This window comes from Callorhinus ursinus, unplaced genomic scaffold, assembly GCF_003265705.2.
Source record: "Callorhinus ursinus isolate GAN/ISIS: 27379988/994484 unplaced genomic scaffold, GSC_fseal_2.0 scaffold25, whole genome shotgun sequence".
Taxonomy (NCBI): Eukaryota; Metazoa; Chordata; class Mammalia; order Carnivora; family Otariidae; genus Callorhinus; species Callorhinus ursinus.
The window spans coordinates 24,248,685-24,273,897 of NW_027397087.1; the positions used below are offsets into that span (position 1 = coordinate 24,248,685).

At 35.6% G+C, this 25,213-nt stretch overlaps 1 protein-coding gene across 2 annotated transcripts in view; it reads right to left on the reverse strand.

Moving 5' to 3' along the window:
* ADAM10 (ADAM metallopeptidase domain 10) overlaps positions 1 to 25,213 on the reverse strand; it is a 133,300-nt gene that overhangs the window by 88,727 nt on the left and 19,360 nt on the right. For both annotated transcript variants that reach the window (XM_025883568.2, XM_025883567.1), the window contains one exon: positions 9,400 to 9,550. In XM_025883568.2, the coding sequence (XP_025739353.1) occupies positions 9,400 to 9,550 (151 nt within the window). The remainder of the gene's footprint in view (positions 1 to 9,399; positions 9,551 to 25,213) is intronic.

Below are 25,213 nucleotides of genomic sequence, written 5' to 3' on the forward strand. Positions count from 1 at the left end.
CCTAGGCCCTCCTCATGAATTTCACAAAACATGTCCAAAACTGAACTTACGATTTCTCCTGAAATTTATAGCTGTTCCAATATTCCTTATCTAAATAAGTGGACCCAGTAGCCACTCAGTTGCTCAAACCAGAAAACAGTCCTCTTATAACTCCTTCTTTTATACCTAACTACATATCAACCAAGTCCAATAAATTCTACCTTTAAAATATCTTAAATCGGGGTGCCTGAGTGGCTCAGTTGGTTAAGCAACTGCCTTCGGCTCAGGTCATGATCCTGGAGTCCCAGGATCAAGCCCCACATCGGGCTCCCTGCTCAGCAGGGAGTCTGCTTCTCCCTCTGACCCTCCTCCCTCTCATGCTCTCTGTCTCTCATTCTCTCTCTCAAATAAATAAATAAAATCTTAATAAATAAATAAATATAATATCTTAAATCTACTCACTCTCCTTCATCACCTCTAATATCAACTTAATCCAGGCTACCATCTCCCATGAGGACTAGTGCAACAGCCTCAACAGCCTCAATGCATTTAGTTTAACTCCCTTCCAAACTGTTCATTTGCAGCCAGACTGAACTTTTTAAAACTTATACAGTCACTTATCATTAAAAACCTTCCAAGGCAGGGGCACCTGGGTGGCTCAGTCGGTTAAGTGTCTGCCTTCGGTTCAGGTCACGATCCCAGGGTCCTGGGATTGTGCCCTGCATCAAGCCCCACACCAGGCTCCCTGCTCAGTGGGAAGCCTGCTTCTCCCTCTCCCATCCCCCTGCTTGTGTTCCCTCTCTCTCTGTGTCTCTGTCAAATAAATAAATAAAATCTTTAAAAAAAAAAAAAAACCTTCCAAGGCTAAGTAAAAAATCATTACCATGACTTACATAAACTCTCAAAGATCTGGCTCTTACTTACATCTACAGCCTCATTTGGAACCATACTCCCTTACATTTTAAGATCCCTCATATACTGAAATCCCTTCAATTCCATAAACACGCCACTTCTCATCTTAGTATCTTTGCACATGCTGTTTCCTCTGTCTAGAACACATTTCACTCCCTTTGGCTAACCAACTCCTCTTCTGTCATCCTTCCAGGATCAGTTTAAATGCCATCTCCTAAGAGTGGCCTTCCCTAACCTCCAGACAAGATGGCATCCCCAATGCTCCCACAGCAATCTTCTGAACATTCCTTTCTTAATATTTATCACAGCTGTTATTCCTAATCCAACACCTGCCTTTCTCATGAATCCATGAACTCCTCACCAGCAAGGACCTGTCTGTTCAGTTAGTCTATTACTAGTGACTACTAAAGTGCCTCGAATACATTAGGTGCTTAAGATATGAGAGTGGACTTAGTAAATTACAGCATATTAAAACTACAGAAACATCTCTTGTAGCTCAAATAAACTTAAACAAAAAGAAATGCACAATGTATTTTTCATTCGATCCAGAGATCAAAATTCCATTCAAATGAATCTCTGGTTTAGGGTTAAAAAAAAAAAAATACTGCTACATTACACAACTATATGTCCCATACCAACATACCTAAGATTCTAACGCTAGACTTTTGGTTTATATTTGATTTTTTGATTCAGCATTATTCTTCCCATATAGACTGTTTTAGAACTAGTTTGAAGTGGTTAAAAGATTTCAGAGACATACACAAATTAACAGCTTGATTTGATCCCTATGTGTAAGTATTAAAAATATTTATCAACCCTCCCCCCAAAAAAATGTCAACCCAAAGAAGCAAAGACATTTAAGAAGTTAAAAAAGTTAGAAAATTTTATGATACAACCAAGTGAGGAATCTCAGTATTCAGCTTTTCAAAAAGAAACTATATATATGATTACCAAAGAATTTTTAAACAGTTACCAGTTGTTTTTTTTTTTTAAGATTTTATTTATTTATTCATGAGAGACAGAGGAGGAGAGAGAGAGAGGGAGAGAGAGAGAGAGAGAGAAGCAGAGGGAGAAGCAGGCTCCCAAGGAGCAGGGAGCCCGATGGGGGACTCGATCCCAGGACACTGGGATCATGACCTGAGCCGAAGGCAGACGCTTAACCATCTGAGCCACCCAGGCGCCCAAACAGTTACCAGTTTTAAAGTAGCATACAACTATACAAGACTTCACTGATGCTTAATAAAACAATCCTAACAAGCATAAAACCAATAAACTAAACATACCCATTCAACAGTTATATAAAGAATTTTCAAGTATAATGAAATAGGATAAGCATTTAAATAACTTTTAGTTATATAAAACCCTTGCTACACTCTTAAGAAACAGCACAACTTACATGGGGCTTAATCAATTGAATAACAGAAAAAAAAAAAAAAAAGGATGGCTATGAATCCAAATTAAATCTAAGTTGGAGAACTTATCTCATAAAAGACCCAACTGCACATGCAATATTTTAGTATGAAATATAATTTACAATTGAGGAAAATGAATGATGGGCTTTTCTACTACTAAAATATACATAATTTCTGACACTTACTGTCTAGATCAACAACTCTAGAAACTCTGACATCTAAAGACTGGTTTTTTTGTGTTTTTGTGGGTTTCTTTGGCTTTTTTTTTAAGATCTTATTTATTTGACAGAGACAGACACAGTGAGAGAGGGAACACAAGCAGGGGGAGTGGGACAGGGAGAAGCAGACTTCCTGCGGAGCAGGGAGCTCGATGCGGGGCTCAATCCCAGGATCATGACCTGAGCTGAATTCAGGCAGACGCTTAACGACTAAGCCACCCAGGTGCCCCTCAAAAGCCTGTTTTTGATGAACTTTAGAGGTGATGAGGTATCAGAAGAGTTAAAAACAGTCAGAAAAACACTTTTTTAGCAGAATTTTTTTATTTTATTTTTATTTTAAGTAGGCTCCATGTCCAATATGGGGCTTGAAGTTACAACCCTGAGATTAAGAGTTGCATGCCTGGCACCCCAGAAAGGTACTTTTATACTCTTACACTTCCATTCCCTTTTCCTCCCCTGAGCAGGAGAAAGCTCAGGTTTTTGGGTTTGTTTTTTTTACACTCATTCCATCTCTTCCACATAGAGCCTAGCTTAGTGCTTAAAAACATGTAAAATAAAAATGGTATTTTGATTGAAACCATATCTAAGAAACTAAACTCAGAGCAATCATCAGCTCTCAACTTAGCTTCTTAAATACAAAATTAACATGAATCCAACTCAGCTCTTGTTTTTCTTTATGATTCAAGAAGTAATTCAAATAGCCTGTGTCTCTTCAGACTTTTAACATATTTGTTAGCTTTAAAAAAATTGTTAGGCTTTTAATTTCTGTGTAAAGAGAAAACAGGCAAGAATAAAGAATATCACCTCCTAGGAAATCCACGGCTGACACAAAAAGCAGTGTGACATATAGCTTAATAATGTATGCTAAAGAGTACTGTACCTCACATAAAGTAGGTACTAAATAAATACCCTTTTTCTTTATAAATTTTTGCTCCAACCTGCTCAAATTTTGCTGGGAGAGATTTCAGTGCCAAGTCAGTATTTTTCAAAATTTTGTTTTTCCTCATGCATAACATTTTTATATAATTCAAATTTATTCTCTTGCTGTTCTTTATGAGCTGGCATCTGTTTGGACTCCCTGGATTCTTACCTCTGCTTCTCAAAGTGTGCTGGTTTTTGCACAGAGTTAAAAGTGTCCTAGCTTTCTGCTACCTCACTCATGGTATGACAAAGATAAAACCAAGATACTTCCAGACTAACCCAAATCCATCAAAGGAAATATTTATGTCTTTTACAGATTCCTTGGGCCACCTTCTTGATACCTTCTTGATACCCTCATATCTGAGCAGTAGGGAGAACTTAAGTTCCAAACTCCAAAAGAAAATGTCAAATCAAATGTCTGACCATTTGTTTCGAAAAGTTTGTAAGCATACTATTAAAAGGCATTAGGAAGAATTATCTTGTCAAATCAGAAAAAAGAAACGTGTAAGTTCTCCAAAACATTATCTGGAACTTAAGAAAAAAAATCTGGTATCTTTCTATACTATATACAAATCATATATTAGAAGCAATTTTTTATTTATTATGTTACACAAATAAACACAGAGGCAGAAAAAATAGTCTATTACTGACTACATAGTGTTTTGACTTTTGTAAATTTAGTTACTTGAGTGTTACTAATATATTTTATAGAATTTTAAAGCAGGAAGGGGCCTAAAAACTATCGTGTCCAAAATTCAAGGTTTTACTGAGGAAACTGAGACTCATAAGAAATCTCTAGATAACACATGTGACATTAGTAGAGAACTCCGTCTCTGAACACTGTACTCCCTTTCTTTACCTAGTTTATGACTGTTTCAATACACTTATTATCCTTCCTATAAAATCACAAGTTTCTTTAAGTGGCTTTCTGCTCAAATGAAAAGCTGGTAGATGTGAACCATCAAATCTATAAAAGGCTGTAAAGTTAGACAAGTGGTGAGAAGACCAGAAGATAAAGACGACTGTCCATAATTTGGAAAACAAGGTAAGAAGGAAAAGGTTCAAAAATACATATATACACAACAAGAAAAAACAGGTTCTAATACAACAGTATATGCATACTTCCTACCAAAAAGATAAACTGTATTATTTCAGAGTTCTCAGATATTCTTTCTACTTATTTTTCTTAAATACCACTATGAAGAAGTATTTCAGAAAATTTATAGAAGTTCTATTAGGAAAAAGGAATAGTGGAATGATCCCTTATGCTTCTCTTCAATGATAGTTGCAACAAAAGGCATAAAGTAAAAATATATATATATATACAACATCAGAATCTCACTATGAGCTATATTAAAAATCACTACTAAACAAGCTTGCCATTCTTCTCAGGCTATACTAACTAATATTCTTGGATAAGTCCAAGAATACTTATTTATTCTAAATTTTCATCTATTTCAATATAGGACTATAATATTTCAGCATATTATATAAAATCCAGACTTGAACAATATAAAATTTACATTTTATGAAAGTCACACTAGCAAAATTCCTAATGAAACTGCAGTGCACTGGTAATGTACAAGCCTAAAACACAAGACCATGAAGCCAGGGACTGTAGGATACAACATGTCTTTTACTAGTATATAGGGGCACCTGGGTGGCTCAGTCGGTGAATATGTCTTTTACTAGTATCAAAGTAGAATAAGGGAAGGGAATAACAACAGACAGTCCCTGGCACATCACACACTTTCACATGAACAAGAGGACTGATAAAGAACAAATTTTCCATAAGTATTTTAAAAATCCTGTACCCCACAATACAATAAATCTGCCTGCTACTTACTGATTAGGAACAATTGCTAAAAAGGGTGAGATATTCCAGACTGAACAATATTTAAGCTAAAAATCTATTTCTTAATATTTTAGTGTATTTTATTATCCATCAAATTAAATATAAAATAAGCAACTGATACTTTACTTTTCTGATTAAACTCTCTGATAAGGGCCAGACCTAAACAAAAGTATTAATTATATACCTCCCCTTGTCAGAACTTTATGCTTATAAATGTTGTGTTCCCTTCATAATGCTTCATTCATTCATTCACTCATTCAAATAACTTAAATAACCACCATCTATATAAAAAAGGTAAATACAACTTAGACTTTGCCCTTCAAGTTTGCAGGGAATGAAAGACATATGCATGTAAACAAAGTTATAATAAAATGTACTAAATACTATAATTGATATACATATTGCTAAGTGAGCTTAGAGGAAGAAGCAATGCTCACTTAGGCATCCCATTATCCAAGTGAAGCAATTTCTGAAATCAAGAAAACTGATTTCTAATTTCTCAGCAAAGCTAAGAGTATCTTTTAACCTAGCATCTATTATCAAAATATTTTAATATCCTAATATTACTGAAGTATGTTTCAAAATACTTATCTTTCCTTAACAATCTTTCCTGTAGCACTGCCTCACATGACTTTTATTTTCAAACAACTTCAAACTTTATTTCAAGAGCAATGGTTTTTCATGGAATTCTTAAGAATGGACTGTGGGCTTAAAGAATCTCAACATTTCTTCATTTAACATTAGTATCTGTAAACATGGGCTGTGATATACCCTTTCTTATTTAAGAAACTTGGAAGCCAGTTGGAAAGAAATCTGCTCAAATACTTAAACATAAAACAAAGAGCACAAAGAATGACTTTAATACACACACACACACACACACACACCCAGACTGTGCTAGTATTCAGAAATGCAAGTCATAAATGTCTAACTAAACAGAACCCTTTTCAAGTATTTTCCCTTTTTCTAAGTTAACTGCACAATATTTATTATGTTCTGTAATTTATTAAAATACAGTGAGATCTGATTCTAGGGGATTAAGCCTTACCATATAATCAGGAGAAATAAACTCTACTTGATTATTTTTTAAAAGATGAAAAATAGATAAGTCTAGCCACAATGCACAAGGACAGCACACACTGGGGCACAAGTGTTTTTTTTTTTTTTTTTTAAGACTTTACTAATTTATTTGACACAGAGAGAGAGCACAAGCAGAGGGAGTGGTAAGCAGAGGAAGAGGGAGAAACAGGTTCCCCTTGGAGCAAGGAGAATGATGCGGGGCTCGATCCTAGGACGACATGAGCTCAAGACAGATGCTTAACAACTGAGCCACCCAGGTGCCCAGGGCACAAATTCTGAGACAGAATGAATATACAAGTATAACCACTGAGACAATAAAGTACAATACCTCAATTTGGATCTATTCTAGAGAATGTAGTGTGTGTATATATAGTTGATTAAACAGATTTCTGTTAAAAGTACCTAAGATGACCACTTAACACCGCATGAAATTTCCTGGCTCCAGGTCCTTTCTTGAGAGAAAGAAGTAAATTCTCCCTCATCTGAATATCTATAGTATTTTACCTATAAAGCACAATATCACATTTTCCTCTTATAAAATGACTAACTCACATCTTGCTGCCCCATTAGATCTATGTTTGATTTGTTCCTACCACCCACAGCCTAAACTAAGTAACCTCTAACTAGCACTCAATAAATAAGTTTTTGGATTAATAAACAACAGCATGCACGCTCACATATCCTCACTCTCACTCCCACACATAAATACACCAAAAGAAGAGGTGGGGGGGAGCCTAGGAATTTAGTTTTGCCACAAGCTCAGTATGAATTATGTGACAGATAAAAATAAAAATCTATCATATAATAGAACTGTGGTATTCAAACCAAAGGCAGCCAGAATCTCAACTTTTCCTTCTGTTAGTTACACTGTATTTGGAATATAGTATTAAATTTATTCTGAGGTGGTCACTAAAACCTTACAAAGGCTTAATGATTGCTTATTATTTCATGGTACTAATAAAGAATGGGTAATTTAAAAATATCTGAAGGTAAGGTTCATAGAAATTTACATGAATTGCTGCCACTAAAATTTTTACCTAGAAAATCAAACAGACGCTAAAATAAATCTTTTTACCTCCTTTATATCAAAGAGATTTTATAAATTATAAGTATTTTTTTCTACAATGATCATTACTTTTTAAAATGGAAAAATAAGTTAAATAAGTAAGTTATTTATTTCCATGCATAAAACACTTTAAGCTTCATAGCATTTCTTATTATCTGATTTTTCATCCATTAATATCTTTCTTAAGCATCTATACATCTGTACTTAAGCATAAGTACAAATAATAAACATTACTAAATAGTAGCCAGGATGCCTTCCTATGAGAAACAAAAAATACAGTTCTAGAAAAATAAATATGAAATACACACATGAAAAGGAACACAGAATGAATCAAATGCCAATGGTACAGTTCACCTATTTAAAGGGTCCAAGAAAGGTGTAAGTAAATCTTTAAAGAACTTGAACAGTACATTAAAAGATGATCAAGATTTAAGATAAATGACACAGAAAACAAGCTGTTCATGGTATATTCAGCAATTAGATCATTCTGGATGAAAAACACTTAATGTTGGGAAACAGAATAAAGTTTAGAAAAATAGACTAGAATTAATTTATAGAGAGAATCTTGAAAGCTAAGTTAAGAAATCTGGCTTACAATCATCAATTGAAGACTTTGGAGCGAGAAGCTGACATGAAAAAGGAAGCATTTTAGGAAGAGTCATCTTGTAGAAGTCCACAGGATAGCTTTAATGATAAATGGAGTGGAAGCTGGGAAACCTATTAGGAGCTAAATGAATCAGGGTTACAGCAGTAGGAAAAGCACAAAAGGAACAGATTTACTAATTACAGCAAGCAAGGCAGAGTCTAACAAAGACTACTCGAAGATTTTGTATCTAAGTGTCCCTAACCCACAGAAAGAAAAAAAAATATGGGGTTTAAGTGAGCCAGGTCTGGCTCAAATCTATGCTGTATAACTTTAAAGAAATCATTTAACTTCTCTGAGCCCTAGTTTTCTTGGATATAAAAAGATATTTACCCTGTTTGGGTTTTGAGAAGATTAAAATAGGAAGATGCATATAAAGCATCTATGCACCTGGGACACCCCAGGCACTAAATAAATGTGATTTTTACCTTCCTCCCTTGGCTCCCTGTTCTTTATCCCTTAACAATTCTGAGAAATGAGCATACAATAGGTAATCTGTCTACAAAACTCATTTTAGAACTGATAAAATTGAGTTTGGGGTGCCTGGGTGGCTCAGTCACTTAAGCATCCAACTCTTGATTTCGACTCAGGTCATGATTTCAGGGTCCTGAAATCAAGCCCCATGTTGGGCTCCACACTGGGCGTGAAGCCTGCTTAAGATTCAGTTTCTCCCCCTCCCTCTGCCCCACCAAACTCCTGTGCACTCTCTAAATAAATAAATAAATGAGAAATTAAATGACTTAATGACATAAAACCAGCTACCTTCACTGTTGGCCCCCTAAGACATTTATCTACCCATAAATCATATAAAAAGTAGTAGGAAATTATGAAAAAGAATCTTCCTTAGGGGCACTTAGGTGGTGCCGTCATTGAGCATCCAACTCTTGGTTTCAGCTCAGGTCATGATCTCAGGGTCAGGAGATCAAGCCCTACGTCCCACTCTATGCTCAGCGCAGAGTCTGCTTGAGATTCTATCTCCCTCTCCCTCTGCTCCTCCTGCTTGTGTTCTCTCAATCTCTCTCTCTCTAAAATAAATAAATAAATAAATAAATCTTTTTAAAAAATCCTCTAATAATACAATAAAGGACTGGATTCATAAATTTAAAAACATTTAAGTTTGACTGTTTCCTTAATATAAAAGGGTAATCCTTTTTAAAAGAAAACATTTTTTTGCATATATACCAAATTCTAGCGTAGGCGGAATTTCCAAATGGGGACCTTTCTATTAGAGAAGGAAAATTAATGGTATAAAATTTCTTCTTCTAACTTGATTAAATATGGAAAACTTCAGACTCAGCAAGAAATTTACTCACCTTCCATGGGCATGGAAATTTAGACGTAAAAACTGGTCCTCATGTGAAACTGCTCTTTTGGCACGCTGGTGTTTTTGGTGTAATGAATCCACATCATAAGATAATCCTTCATAATGTCTAATGTATTTATTTAAAGGATTTCCATACTGACCTATAAAAAATAAACAGTTTGAATTAGTATCATCTTGATGGTCCATTCTAGTTCTAATATGATTCCATGATTATTCAAATATCTACAAATACATATGAAACAATTGTCTCACTAATGTTAGTTTTTTACTTTCACATACTTTAAAAAACTTATTGTAATGGGAATTTCACCCACACAAAAGTTTGAATGTTAGCCATAGGTTTGTCTTTGATGTCTTCTATCATGTTTTCTATTAATACTCTGTTGGTAAAAACTACCAGGAACAGATGCTGACTTTTGTCACCTGCTCTTTCTGCACCTAGTAAGTTGATTATATGGATTTTTTCTTTTTAGTTTATTAATTATGATGAATTAAATTGACTGACTTTCTAATATTAAACCAACTCTGCATTACTGAATAAACCCTACCTGGTCACAGTGTATTATCTTTTACGGTCATGAGAGACATCGGTCTATAGTTTTCTTTTTTTGTACTATCCTTGCCAAGGTTTGATATTAGAGTAAAAGAGAAACTGAAGAAGTATACCTCTTTTTAAATTTTCTGGACCCTTTTATATAGAATTGGTATTAGTTCCTCCTTAAATGTTTGGTAGAGTTCACCAGTAAAGCCATCTTGGCCTAGAGTTCTCTTTGTGAAAAGGAATTTAACTATAATTTCAATTTCATATATAGAAGATGAGCTATTCAGGTTATCTACTTCTTAAGTGAGTGGTAAGAATTTGTCCATTTTGTCTAAATTGTTAAAGTTATAGAAATAAATTTATTCATAATATGCCCTCGTGTTTTTTTATATCTTTTGAATCTGCAGTGATGTTACCTCTCTCATTCCTGATATTGGTAATCTAAATCTTGTCTTTTTCATTTCCTGATCAGGATGGCTAGAAATTTATTGATTTTATTGATCTTCTAAAAAAAAAAAACCCTTTTATTTCCTTTCATTTTCCCTCATTATTTGTTTTCTATTTGTTGATTTTCACTTTGATCTTATTTCTTTTCTGCTTACTTTGAGTCTAACTGTTCTTTCTTGTTTGTTTCATAAAGTAATGCCACTGATTTAAGACTTCACTTCTTCTCTAATCCAGATGTTTAGTGCTATAAATGTCCCCTTAATACAGCATTAGCAGCATCCCATAGATTCTGTTACGTTGTGTTACCATTCTCATTCTATTCAACATACTTCCTAATTTCCTTTTTGATCCATGTCCTATTAGAAGTGTTACTTCTAATCTATCACTTATTTTATAACCCAGAATATGACCTATCTTTGCAAATATTTCATGGACACTTGAAAAGAATGTGTATTCTGCTGTTAACAGTGAATGTTCTAGATATGTCAATCTCTGCTCTTATTGAATATTCTATAAATGTCAACCAGGTCAAGTTGGTTACCAAGGTTGTTCAAGTCTTCAATATCCTTATTGATTTTCTAACTATTATCAAGACAGGGGTATTGAAATCTCTATGACTGTAATTTTTTCCTATTTCTCCTTGCAATTGTTTGCTTGATTTTTGAAGCTGTTATTACATGCACAGATGTTAATGATTATCATGCCTTTTGGTTTAAATAATCCTTTATCATTATCAAATGATCTTCTTTATTCTTTGTAATATTCTATGTCCTAAAATCTACTTTGATATTAATATGGCCATTACCCTCTTTTGGGGGGGCTAGCATAGTGTATCTTTTCCCATCCTTTTACTTTTTAACCCATTTGGTGGTGGTGGTGGTGTTTTTCAGATTTTTATTTTATTATTTATTCGAGAGAGAGAGAGCACGAGTGAGGGGAGTGGCAGAGGGAGAAGCAGACTCCCCACTGAGCAGGGGGCCTGATACAGGGCTCATCCCAGGGCCCTGAGATCATGACCTGAGCTGAAGGCAGACACTTAACTGACTGAGCTACCTGGGCACCCCTGAACTAATTATTTTTTATGATTCCATTATTATCTCTTCATTGGATTATCAGCAAAATCCTGTTTGGTTATTTTAGTAGTTGCTTTAAAGCTTATAGTATATAATCATTAACTTATCCCAGCCTACCTTTAAATGATATTATACCACTTCAGGTATAAGAACCTGACACTAATATACTTCCATTTCTCTCCTGCTGGCCTTTAGAGGTTATTGCCATTGTATATTTTACATATATATATATATATATATATATATATATATACACACACACACATATATATATCTTATAAACCTCACAATATATTGTTATTGTCTTCATTGAAACAATTATCTTTTAATGAGGATTAAATAACAAGAAAAAAATCTTCTCTAGTATTTCCAGGGTTATTTCTTTATGGTGAATCCATATTTCCATCTGGTATCATTTTCCTTCTGGATGATTTCCTCTAACACTTCTTCTGCTGGTGAAAAACTCTGTCTGAAGGTCTTTATTTTGTCCTCATTTTTGAAAGATATTTTCACTGGGCATTCCAGGCTTTCAGGTTTGTTTGGTTTTTTTTCTTTAAATACTTTAAAAATGTTGGTCCACCATCTTTTCACTTGTATTCCTTCTGAGAAGAAATCTGTCATCCTTATCTTTGCTCCTCTGAACATAATGTATCTTTTCCCTCCCTAGTTTGCTTTCAAGATTTTTCCTCTTTATCACTGGCTCTGAGCAATTTGATTACCATGTGTTTCTTCGTATTTCTTGAGCTTTATTTCAGTGAACTTCTTGGATCTGTGGGTGGACAGTTTTTCAACCATTATTTCTTCAATTTTTTTTTTTTTTAACTCTCTCCATCCTTCCCCAGAGGGACTCGAATTACAAGTGTATCAGGTGATTCAAACTTTTCCCACCGTCAACTGCTGGTTTTTCGTATTCATTAAAAATTCTTTCTTCTCTTTTCATTTTAAATTGTTTCTACTGCTGTATCTTCTAGTTCACTAATACTCTGCAATATCTAATCTGTTGTTAATGCCATCCACTGCATTTTCCACTGAAAACACTACAGTTTTCATCTCTAGAAGTCAGATGTGTTTTATATTTTCTATGTCTATACTTAACTTTTTAAATATATGAAATAGAGTTATAATACTCTTTTAATGTTCTTTTCTGTTAATTCTAATACCCGTGTCACTTCCAGGTTGATTCCAATTAATTGCTTATTCCTCTCATTATGGATTGCTGTTTTCCTGCTTCAGTGCATGCCTTATAATATCATCTTTCACCAAATGGATGCCGAACATTGCAAATTTCACTTTGTTGGGTGCTAAGCTTTTTTGTATTTTTATAAATATTCTCAGGCTTTGTTATAGAAGAAAGTATAGTTACGTGGAAACAGTCTGATCCTTTTGGGTCTTGCATTTATGATTTGTTGGGGGGGGTCTGGAACAGTGCTCAGTGTAGAGTTAATTATTCCCCACTACTGAAGCAAGACCTATCTGAGTAGTCTACCCCACTGCTTCACAAATAATGAGTTTTTTCAGTCTAGCCAGTGAGAACAGGCACTATTTCCTGCTCTATGTGAACACAGGGCACTGTTTCTTTCCCTGGCCTTAGGTAGTTTCTTCACATGTATTCGCTGATCAATATTCTGCCAAACACTAGGGAAACGGAACCCTTTGCAGATCTCAGGGATTCTCTCTCTATGCAGCACTCTTCACTCTGATAGTCTGGCCTCATTTGCTTCCCCTCTCTCAGGGATCATTGTCCTTTACCATCTGGTGACTAGTGTCTTTCAAAGCTGTGGTTTCCCTGTTTTGTTTTTTGTTTTTTTCCCCCTTAGGTTTCCTTAGTTTTTTTCAGGCAGAGGGATAAATTTGGTCCTGGTTTCTCCATCTTCACCATGAGCAAAAGTCAAAAAAGAGTGATTCCTTAAGAAATCAAAATTTCTTCCTAAAGAAAACTGCCTTCTTTTATAAAAGAGAACACCAAAATTAAAAAAAATATATATAATGGTTTATCTAACATTCTATAAAGCCTAAGTGTCCATCACTAAATTTTCTATATACATACAAGTCAGTGGCTAGTCATCATACAGTTAAGGACACACATTCTTATGTCAAATCATCTGGGTTTAAGTTCTGAAGTTTTCAGAACTTAATATATTTAACACTACTGAACTGTACACTTAGAAATGGTTAAGATAACAAATTTTATGGTAAGCATTTTTTTTTTACTAGAATTAAAAAATTATCTGGTTTAAATACCATAACCTTCATTTATTAGCCTGTTTCCCTCATCAAATGGAAAACTCAGCTTCAGTGTCCCATCCTTAAAACTGGAGAGAAGTAGAATACCTTTCTCCTAAGGCTGTTTGGATTATGATTTAAGCCATGTGTGGTAATTAGCAAAGTACCTACAATAGTGTAGAGGCTCAGTAAATTATTCATCATTATCATCCATCTCCTCCATCTCTTCCTCTACTTCCTCCTCCTACACTTGCCTTTGAGACCTACATACACAAATTGAGGCCATAAAGTGAGGAATAAACACAGAACTGGGTTTTCATTCTGATACTTCCTAGCCATGACTAGATGAGCTGGGTAATTATTTAACTTTTTTAAAATCTCAGAATTCTTATCTGTAAAATAGAGACAAGGACTACCTTAAATGGACGTAAACTGCTTAGCACAAAGACTAGCATTAAAGGATCATTTAATGTAAACTATTATCAAGTCACTTCACTGTCCTTTTAAATGCACATCTCTCAAGAGAGATGACAAGAATGGAGTCCAACACTAGAATCCGAAATTATGTTTGCAACTAACAAAGACAATACAGTGAAGCTAGGATATGAGATGATAAAGCCTGCTAGTATGAAACTTTTAAAAATCAAAACTAAATAATGGAATCAGATATTATACCATACATTTTCCACATTCTTTAAAAATATTTTTAAGTTTATACTTGGGTTTTAAGAAATCAAGAACGAGGAAGTTGTAGTATGAGAACTTTTGGTAGTTTCTTTCAATTTGAAATTCAATGTAGGGGGGCACTTGGGTGGCTCAGATGGTTAAGCGTCTGCCTTCGGCTCAGATCATGATCCCAGGGTCCTGGGATCAAGCCCCATATTGGGCTCCTGGCTCAGCAGGGAGCCTGCTTCTCCCTCTCCCTCTGCCTCTCTCCCTGCTCATGCTTTCTCTCTCTCCCCCTGTATCTCTGTGTCTCAAATGAATAAATAAAATCTTAAAAAAAAATTCAATGTAGGATTTCTATTGGATTAATGAATTGTATTTAAATGGACTGAGTAGCCACAGCACAAACTTGGCTTTGCAAAGTTACTGCTCCCACTCCTTTTTCAGCACCAAAAAAGTAAACTTTTTAAGTCACAGTTCAGATATGTCACTTTTGACAACTTAAAACAGTAACTACTGTAGTTCTGGTGATGTGATAAAAGCTCAATTATTTGCATGGATGGAATCCTACTGGGAGAGTTATTAAACAGTCATCTTTTCTCCATCCCACACACAAAGGGATTTTCTAAGGGAAGATAATGTTTACTTTCACTGATAAAGGATCTGAGTAATGATTTTCTGAATCTTTATAATTGAGATAAAACATGATTCACAGATTTTAACTGGTAAAGTTAATGCTACCCAGAAACATAGTTATCAAGTCCATGTCATTATCAGCTTCTACATAAGACCTATGTTTCTATGTTAACTATGCATAAATATCAGTATTTATGAGATGATCTCAGTAATATAAAAAAAATCATTGGGGCGCCTGGGTGGCTCAGTCGGTTAAGCATCTGCCTTCGGCTCAGGTTGTGATCCCGGGGTCCTGGAATCGAGCCCCACGTCGGGCTCCCTGCTCAGAGGAGAGCCTGCTTCTCCCTCTCCCTCTGCCTGCTGCTCTCTCTCTGTCAAATAAATAAAATCTTAAAAAAAAAATCACTGAAGTTAAGATAATGTACTGAAACTATATTATGTAATTTATATACCCTAATACTTAATAAAACAAGGGGGATCCATGAAAAAAAAAAAACTTTTAAAAAGCAGTCCATTCTCACATATTAAAAAAATTCCTCAAGAACTGAAACCAAGTAAAAAAAGGATATAACCAGTGTGTGTTGGATTAAGCTTATACAGGCTCATGAGCACCAGATCTCTTCCCAAATCAGCATTCATTGACATTATGTTGGTAGCTTGAAATCAGCCAGGGTGGGGGGTGAACGGGGGAGTATTTATACCACTGAAATTAGAACAGGCTACATATCAGAGGATTTTTTTCTTGTTTTCAAGAGAGCCAGTGCCCTAATACAACACTGGGCACAACCTAATGGTATAATCTCTCAAACAGGCAGCCAAAGAAATAAACAGAATATTCTAATGAGAAAGTGGGAAAGCATAGCACACTGGACTCCTGATGCTGCTCCTAATGTTCAGAGGTCATACAACTCACTTTTTTTTTAAATCTCAAAAGAGAAGACAGCCCTGGAATTCTCAAAAAGGTTGAATATGATCATGACTCCATGACTGGAGAAAAGTGGGTAAAACACAAAATAGCCCCTCAAACTTTGGCTCAGAGAAAAGGGAAAAAGAAATTACCCACATTATTATCACAGCAAAAAGAACAACAGGGCAGGGAAAATCGACACAACCATAAACACTGTCCAAATATGCTAGAGCAAAAACAAAGAAACAAAACAAAACAAAAAATCAAAATAGAAAAGAATCCAATTAAGAAGGAAACAAAAAACATTTGGAGACAATCCTGTACAAAGTGGAATCAATCTTAGATAATATTAAGGAAACCTTGTTAATATTCTTCAATACAACAGGTATATAAAAGAAAACTCTGAATTTTTGAAGCTATATTTTAAATATTTAGGGCTAAAGTGAACATGCATAATTTTCACTGAAGTGATTCCAAGCAGGACAAAAAGAAAGAACGCAAACTGTTAAATCACTTTCCACTTCTGGCTGTAATGGAGAAAAGGAACTGAATTTAACCTACCACCAATAAACAATTAGAAAACTGAACATAAGAAGATAAGCAAATGAGGTGAGATCTACAGCTGGCCCAACTCACTAACTACAAGCAGTTTCCAGGCTAATATGCAGGCTGGAAGAATCCAAGCAGCCTGAGGATCTCAATGAATTGAAGAGCCAGATACCTGCATTCAGGGAGGCCAGGCATTTAGAATTTGTGGGTCAAGTGCCAGGAAAAGCTAAAGAGAGAAGGAGCCACGAGACCTAAAAAGGGGTCCCCTTAAGTGTTTGGATGAGTACTAATCTGAACATGTGAGAGAATAAACTATCACAGGCCAGAAAAATTAACCACACACAAAAAACGTCAGCAGAACAATCTTCAAAAGCCAATAAAGGCAATCACCAAACCAATCCTCTAAGAAATACTGAAAGGGGTCCTCTAAGCAAAGAGAGCCCAAAATTAACATAGACCAGAAAGGAACAGAGACAATATACAGTAACAGTCACCTTTCAGGCAATACAATGGCACTAATTCATATCTTTCGATAGTTACCCTGAATGTAAATGGGCTAAATGCTCCAATCAAAAGTCACAAGGTGGGCGCCTGGGTGGCTCAGATGGTTAAGCGTCTGCCTTCGGCTCAGGTCATGATCCCAGAGTCCTGGGATCGAGTCCCACATCGGGCTCCCTGCTCTGCAGGAAGCCTGCTTCTCCCTCTCCTACTCCCACTGCTTCTGTTCCCTCTCTTGCTGTGTGTCTCTCTCTGTCAAATGAATAAATAAAATCTTTAAAAAAAAAAAAAGAAAGCTGAGGTGGCAATCATTCTATCAGACAAATTAGATTTTAAACCAAAGACTATAATAAGAGATGAGGAAGGACACTATGTCATATTAAAGGGTCTATCCAACAAGAAGATCTAAAAATTGTAAATATTTATGCCCCTAACATGGGAGCAGCCAATTACATAAGGCAATTAATAAAATCAAAGAAACACATCGACATAATACAGTAATAATAGGAGACTTTAACACCCACCTCACTGCAATGGACAAATCATCGAAGCAAAAGATCAACAAGGAAATAAGGGCTTTGAATGACACACTGGACCAGATGGACGTCACAGATATATTCAGAACATTCCATCCTAAAGCAACAGAATACACATTCTTCTCTAGTGTCCATGGAACATTCTCCAGAACAGATCACATCCTGCATCACAAATCAGGTCTCAACTGGTACCAAAAGACTGGGATCATTCCCTGCATATCTTTGGACCATAGTGCTTTGAAACTGGAACTCAAACACAAGAGGAAAGTTGGAAAGAACTTGAAAACATGGAGGCTAAAGAGCATCCTACTAAAGAATGAATGGGTCAACCAGGAAATTAAAAAATTTAAAAAATTCATGGAAACAAATGAAAACACAACTGTTCAAAACCTGTGGGATGCAGCAAAGGCAGCCCTAAGAGGGAAGTATATAGCATTACAAACATTTCTCAGGAAACAAGAAAGGTCTCAAATACACAACCTAACCCTACACCTAACAGAGCTGGAGAAAGAACAGCAAATAAAGCCCAAACCCAGCAGGAGAAGAGAAATGATAAAGATTAGAGCAAAAATCAATGAAACAGAAACCAAAAGAACAGTAGAGCATATCAACAAAACTAGCAGCTGGTTCTTTGAAAGAATTAATAAGATTAATAAACCCCTGACCAGACTTATCTAAAAGAAAAAAGAAAGGGCCCAAATAAATAAAATCATGAATGAAAGAGGAGAGATCACAACCAACACCAAAGAAATACAAACAATTATAAGAACATATTATAAGCAACTATATGCCAACAAATTAGACAATGTGGAAGAAATGAATGCATTTCTAGAGACGTATAAACTACCAAAAGTGAACCAGGAAGAACAGAAAACCTGAACAGACCCATAACCAGCAAGGGAATTGGAGGAATAATCAAAAATCTCCCAACAAACAAGAGCCCAGGGCCAGATGGCTTCCTAGGGGAATTCTACCAAATATTTAAAGAATTAATACCTATTCTTCCAGAACTGTTCCAAAAAAGAGAAATGGAAGGAAAACTTCCAAACTCTGAGGTCAGCATTACCTTGATCCCAAAACGAGACAAAGACCCCACCAAAAAGGAGAATTACAAACCAATATCCCTGATAAACATGGATACAAAAATTCTCACCAAGATACTAGCCAATAAGATCCAACAGTACATTAAAAGGATTATTCACCACAACCAAGTGGGATTTATTCCTGGGCTTCAAGGTTGGTTCAACATCCACAAATCAATCAATGTGATACACTACATTAATAAGAGAAAGGACAAAAACCCTATGATCCTCTCAAAAGATGCAGAAAAAGCATTCGACGAAGTACAGCATCCTTTCTTGATGAAAACCCTTCACAGTGTAGGGATAGAGGGTACATACTTCACTATCATAAAAGCCATCTATGAAAAACCTACAGTGAATATCATTCTCAATGGGCAAAAACTGAGAGTTTTTTCCTTAAGGTCAAGAACAGAGCAGGGATGTCCACTATCACCACTGCTGTTCAACATAGGACTAGAAGTCCTAGCCTCAGCAATCAGACAACCAAAAGAAGTCACAGGCATCTGTATTGGCAAAGAAGTCGTCAAACTCTCACTCTTTGCAGATGATATGATACTTTATGTGGAAAACCCAAATACTCCACCCCAAAACTGCTAGAACTCATAGAAGAATTCAGCAAAGTAGCAGGAAATAAAATCAATGCACAGAAACCAGTTGCATTTCTATACAACGAGACAGAAGAAAGAGAGAAATTAAGGAGGTGGGGCAACTGGGTGGCTCAGTTATTAAGCATCTGCCTTCAGCTCAGGTCATGATCCCAGGGTCCTGGGATCGAGTCCCACATTGGGCTCCCTGCTTGGCGGGAAGCCTACTTCTCCCTCTCCCACGCCCTCTGCTTGTGTTCCTGCTCTCGCTATCTCTGTCTCTGTCAAATAAATAAATAAAATCTTTAAAAAAAGAAAAAAGAAATTAAGGAGTCGATCCCTTTTACAACTGCACCCAAACCCATAAGATATCTAGGAATAAATCTAACCAAAGAGGCAAAAGATCTGACTCAGAAAAATATAGAATACTCATGAGAGAAACTGAGGAAGGTACAAAGAAATGGAAAAACATCCCATGCTCACAGATTGGAAGAACAAATATTGTGAAGATGTCAATGCTAGCTAAAGCAACCTACACATTCAATGCAATCCCCACCAAAATACCATCAACTTTTTTCAAAGAAATGGAACAAATAATCCTAAAATTTGTATGGAACCAGAAAAGAATAGCCAAAGGAATGTTGAAAAGAAAACGAAAGCTGGTGGCATCACAATCCTGGACTTCAAGCTCTATTACAAAGCTGTAATCATCAGGATAGTATGGTACTGGCACAAAAACAGACACACAGATCAATGGAACTAATAGAGAACTCAGAAATGGACCCTGAACTCTATGGTCCACTAATCTTCAACAAAGCAGGAAAGAATATCCAAAGGGAAAAAGACAGTCTCTTCAACAAATGGTGTTGGGAAAATTGGACAGCCACATGCCAAAGAATGAAACTGGACCATTTCCTTACACACACAGAAAAATAGACTCAAAATGAATGAAAGACCTCAATGTGTGACAGAAATCCATCAAAATCCTTGAGGAGAACACAGGCAGCAATCTCTGTGACCTTGGCCGCAGCAACTTCTTGCTAGACACATCTCCAAAGGCAAAAAATGAACTACTGGGACTTCATCAGGATAAAAAGGTTTTGCACAGCAAAGAAAACAGTCAACAAAACCAAAAGACAACCGACAGAATGGGAGAAGATATTTGCAAATGACATATCAGATAAAGGGCTAGTATCCAAAATCTATAAAGAACTTATCAAACTCAACACCCAAAGAACAAATAATCCAATCAAGAAATGGGCAGAAGACAAGAACAGACATTTCTCCAAAGACGACATATGAACAGGCAACACACACATGAAAAATTGCTCAACATCACTCGTCATCAGGGAAATACGAATCAAAACCACAATGAGATACCACTTCACACAAGTCAGAATGGCTAAAATTAAATCAGGAAACAACAGATGTTGGTGAGGATGCAGAGAAAGGGGAACCCTCCTACACTGTTGGTGGGAATGCAAGCCAGTGCAGCCACTCTGGAAAACAGTATGGAGGTTCCTCAAAAAGTTGAAAATAGAGCTACCCTAGGACCCAGCAAGTGCATTACTGGGTATTTACCCCAAAGACACAAATGTAGTGATCTGAAGGGGCACGTGCACCCCAATGTTTATAGTAGCAAAGTCCAAAACAACCAAACTATGGAAAGAGCCCAGATGTCCATTGACAGATGAATGGATAAAGAAGATGTGATAGATATATAGATATATATACACACACACGATGGAATATTATGCCACCATCAAAAAAGGAAATCTTACCATTTGCAATGACGTGGATGGAACTAGAGAGTATTATGCTAAGTGAATAAGTCAATCAGAAAAAGACAATTATCATATGATCTCACTCATATGTAGAATTTAAGAAACAAGGCAGAGGATCATAGAAGAAGAGAGGAAAAAATGAAACAAGACAAAACCATGGAGGGAGACAAATCATAAGTCTCTGAATCTCAGGAAACAAACTGAGGGTTGCTGGAGGGGAAAAGGGTGGGCTGGGGGGGCTGGATGCTGGACATTGGGGAGGGTATATGTTGTGATGAGCACTGTGTGTTGTGTAAGACTGATGAATCACAGACCTGTACCCCTAAAACAAATAATATATCATAGGTTAATAATAAAAATAAATGAATGGATGAATGAATGCCAATAAAGGGCTGAGAAGTGTTCATATTCCCACCATCCAGGGAAGAAAGACCTGTAAAATATGGAGCATTGGGTAGAGCCCTCAGAAAAACATCACCTTATTCGTGGGGTAAAATTAGCCAAACACGCTAACAAAGCTTAAAGGCAATATTCCAAAGGATTAAAGTGATTCCAAGTAGTTTAACTATACACCAAAAAAGTCAGACAGTATCTAAAGGAGAGACAAAATCAAACATGCAAAAAACTAATAATCAGAATGATCTACATCCAATCAAAAATTACCATGCATGTCAAAAAAAATCAGGAAAATATAAATTTATTTTTCTTCATAACAGGAAAAAATCAGACATTAGAAACAGAAACTAGAGAAATGATGGAATTAGCATACAAAGAGGTTAAAACAGCTATTGTAAATCTGTTCCATATGTTAAGGAGCATAAAAAACAAACATGAGAAGGGGGAAAAAGTAAAAGATTTAACTATAAATATACAGAACCAAGAAACTCAACAAATCTTAAGCAGAATAAAATATAAAAGAAACCACAGAGGCAAATCATAGACTAATGGCTGAAAACTGGGGGCAAAAAAAACCCCAAAGAGCTAGAGAAAAAGATACATTACATACAGACGAACAAAGTTATAAATGACAGTGTAATTGTACATAAGTCAGAAGATAAAGCAGCAACATGTTTAAAATACTTTAAGAAAAAAAATTCTCAACCTAAGATTCTATACCCAGTGAAAGTATCTTTCACAAATGAGGTGAAGTGGGGAAAAGGTGAAATGATCCCTTTTTCAGACATCAAAACTGACAAAATCATCACTAGTAGACCTGCATTACAAGAAATGTTAAAGGAAGCTTTCAGGCAGAAGGAATGATACCAGATGGAAATGTGTATTGACACAAAGAATAGTGCCAGAAATAATGAATATATGAGAAAAAAGAATTTTTCTTTTTTAATCTTTTTAAAAGTTAAATGACTGTTTTAAAAAAACAATGTACTGTGACATTTATGACATACAGAATTAAAATGTATGACAACAGTACTGTGGAGAACAGAAATGGAACTGTGTATTATTTGAAGGTATACACAATAAGTTATTGATATATATTGAACAACCTAGGAACACCTCTAAAAAATATAGCAAACAAATATAACACATAAGCCAACAGCGGAGATAAACAGAATCTGTTTTAAATAAATTAATCCCAAAGGATGCAGGAAAAGGTGGAGGGGGGAATAACAGAAAACAAACAGTATGATGGTTGTTTTAAGTTCAACCGTATCAATAAATACATTAAGAGTAAATGACCTAAGGGTGCCTGGGTCCTGGGACAGAGCCTCACATCAGGCTCCCTGCTCAGCAAGGAGTCTGCTTCTCCCTCTCCCTCTGCTCCTCCCCCTATTCGTGCTTTCTCACTCACTCTCTCTTTCAAATAAATAAAGTCTTTAAAAACAAAAAAAAAAGTAAATGACAGTCATTTTCTTAAATAAAAAAAGAACAGGTAAATACAGGCTGTACAAAAGACGTTTTAAACACAAAAATAAAGATTAATTAAAGTAAAAAGGATGGGGTAGCCAAGGTATTATCAAAGTAAACTTCAAAACAAAAAAAAATTATGAGGTGTAAAAAAGGACATTTCCCAATTCATCAAAAGGACATAACTATCCTAAATGTGCATCACATAACAGATATTCAAAGCATATGAAGAAAAAATTGACAGAACTGAAAGAAGTTATAATTATAGTTGGAAATCATAACAGTCCTCACTGAACAAGTAGGCAAAAAATAAAAATAAAGTTGAACACTATCAAACAACTTGATCCAATTAACATTCACAAAACATTCCACCCAGCAACAGAATATTCTTTTCAAGGACACATGGAATAGTCACCAACACAGACTCAATTCTAGGCCATAAAGCATGTTTCTATAAATTTTAAAGGGCTGAAATCATACAGTATGTTTTCTGACTATAATGCAATTAAATCAGTAACAGATCTGTGGTAAAATCCCCAAATATTAGGAACTTAACACACTTTTGACCCACGGGTCAAAGCAGAAATCAAAAGGGATATCACAAAGTATTTTCAACTGACTGCAAGGAGCACAAGGGAACTTTATAGGTTGATGTAAATGTTCTGTTATGATAGTAGTTATATGGCTATATACCTTTCTCAAAATTAATTGAAGTTTACTGCATAGAAATTATACCTCAATAAAGCTAATCAAAAATTTTTAAAGAAAATGTTGACTCAAACTGGTAGGTATATGGCTATCTGGTCTTTTTTTTTTTACCTTTCCCTAAGTTATAAAATTTTCTAAAACAAAAATCCAGAATCAAAAACAAAGACAACTCAAATATTACAACTTGTCCTCTTTAAGGAAAATTAATGAAATCAACATTCTACTCACCTCCAAGAAACTACTAAGCAACCTGTAATGACTCATTATTCAAAAATAACTGTATTTTGGTTAATAAGACATAAGTAGTAAGAAATGGAGGAAATAAAAAGATTAAATGACAAGGAGTGATCATAGGTACCAAAAGAACATTGGGGAAACCAAATATCAAGAGAAAATATCAGTTAAGAAAGTAGAAACTACAACATTTTCAAGAACTTCTTAGCAGTACTGAAGTTCCAACTCAACATTTAAGCTAAAAAGCTAAAAGAAAATCTAGGAGCCTACTATTCACCATGTGTTCAAATAACGAGTTCATTCATTAACTATTACCACAGAGACTGGAAATTTGTGTTTGTGGATGTTTCAGTCCTGACACACACAATCTTGCTATTCAAAGTGTGTTTTGGGGACTTGACTGTATGGGTATCTCCTGGAGAATTGTTAGCAATGCAAAATCTTGCACTCCCCTTTGCAGTGCCCCAAGCAACAGACCTACATGATTCCCAGTGATCTGTACTTTTAGAAGTACATACAACTTTCAGAAGCCCTGCAACTTTTCTGTATACAGAAATTCCCTGACCTCTACCAGCAGCTGTATCTTTCTTTTTCTACATGCTGGCTTCAATCTAAGCATTTAATAGTGTATTAATAGGGCTAGTTACCACTGGTGCTACCACTTAGGCAAGAAACACCTTACCTGCTATCACAGGTAAAGTACTGAATAGAAAAAGTCCCCAATTAATGTAAAACAGAGATAAGCAAATTAACCCAAAAGCCAATTGCAGCCGGCCACCTGTTTTTGCAGCACAGTTATATGCTCATTCATTTATGTATTTTCTGTCACTGCTTTCATACTACAACAGCAGAGTTGAATAGGCAGAACATTACATAACAGGCATCAAATCTGTAGAAAGTAACTTTAGCACTTACTGACTAGTTATAAACCATCTTTTTTTCCTCGACAACATGAATTCTAACATGAGATCCAGGTGCCTCTGCAGAGGATTCATAAGCCCCTTAATTTTGCATGCAAAATTCTAAGAATATTATTTTCTCTGTCTCTGTTTAGCTGGTACTTTATTGATTCTGTTTTTATTTAAATCTTTTATTCATCTATTTGCCTATCTTTTTTTAAAACTTACTACACTACCCAGGACTAACAAATCATGCTAAATAACAGTAGAGCATTTTTACTTTGCTCCTGATTTTTACAAGAGTATCTTTAAGTTTTTATCATATAATATATTCATAATATGATGCTAAGGTTGTTTCTTCCGATTCCTGTTTTAGAAATCTAGTATTTTAAAATTCACATGAAAATCTGGCTAAAAGGGGCACCTGGGTGGCTCAGTCGTTAAGCGTCTGCCTTCGGCTCAGGTCATGATCCCACAGTCCTGGATTGAGCCCCGCATCAGGCTCCCTGCTCAGCGGGAAGCCTGTGTCTCCCTCTCCCACTGCCCCTGCTTGTGTTCCCTCTCTCGCTGTGT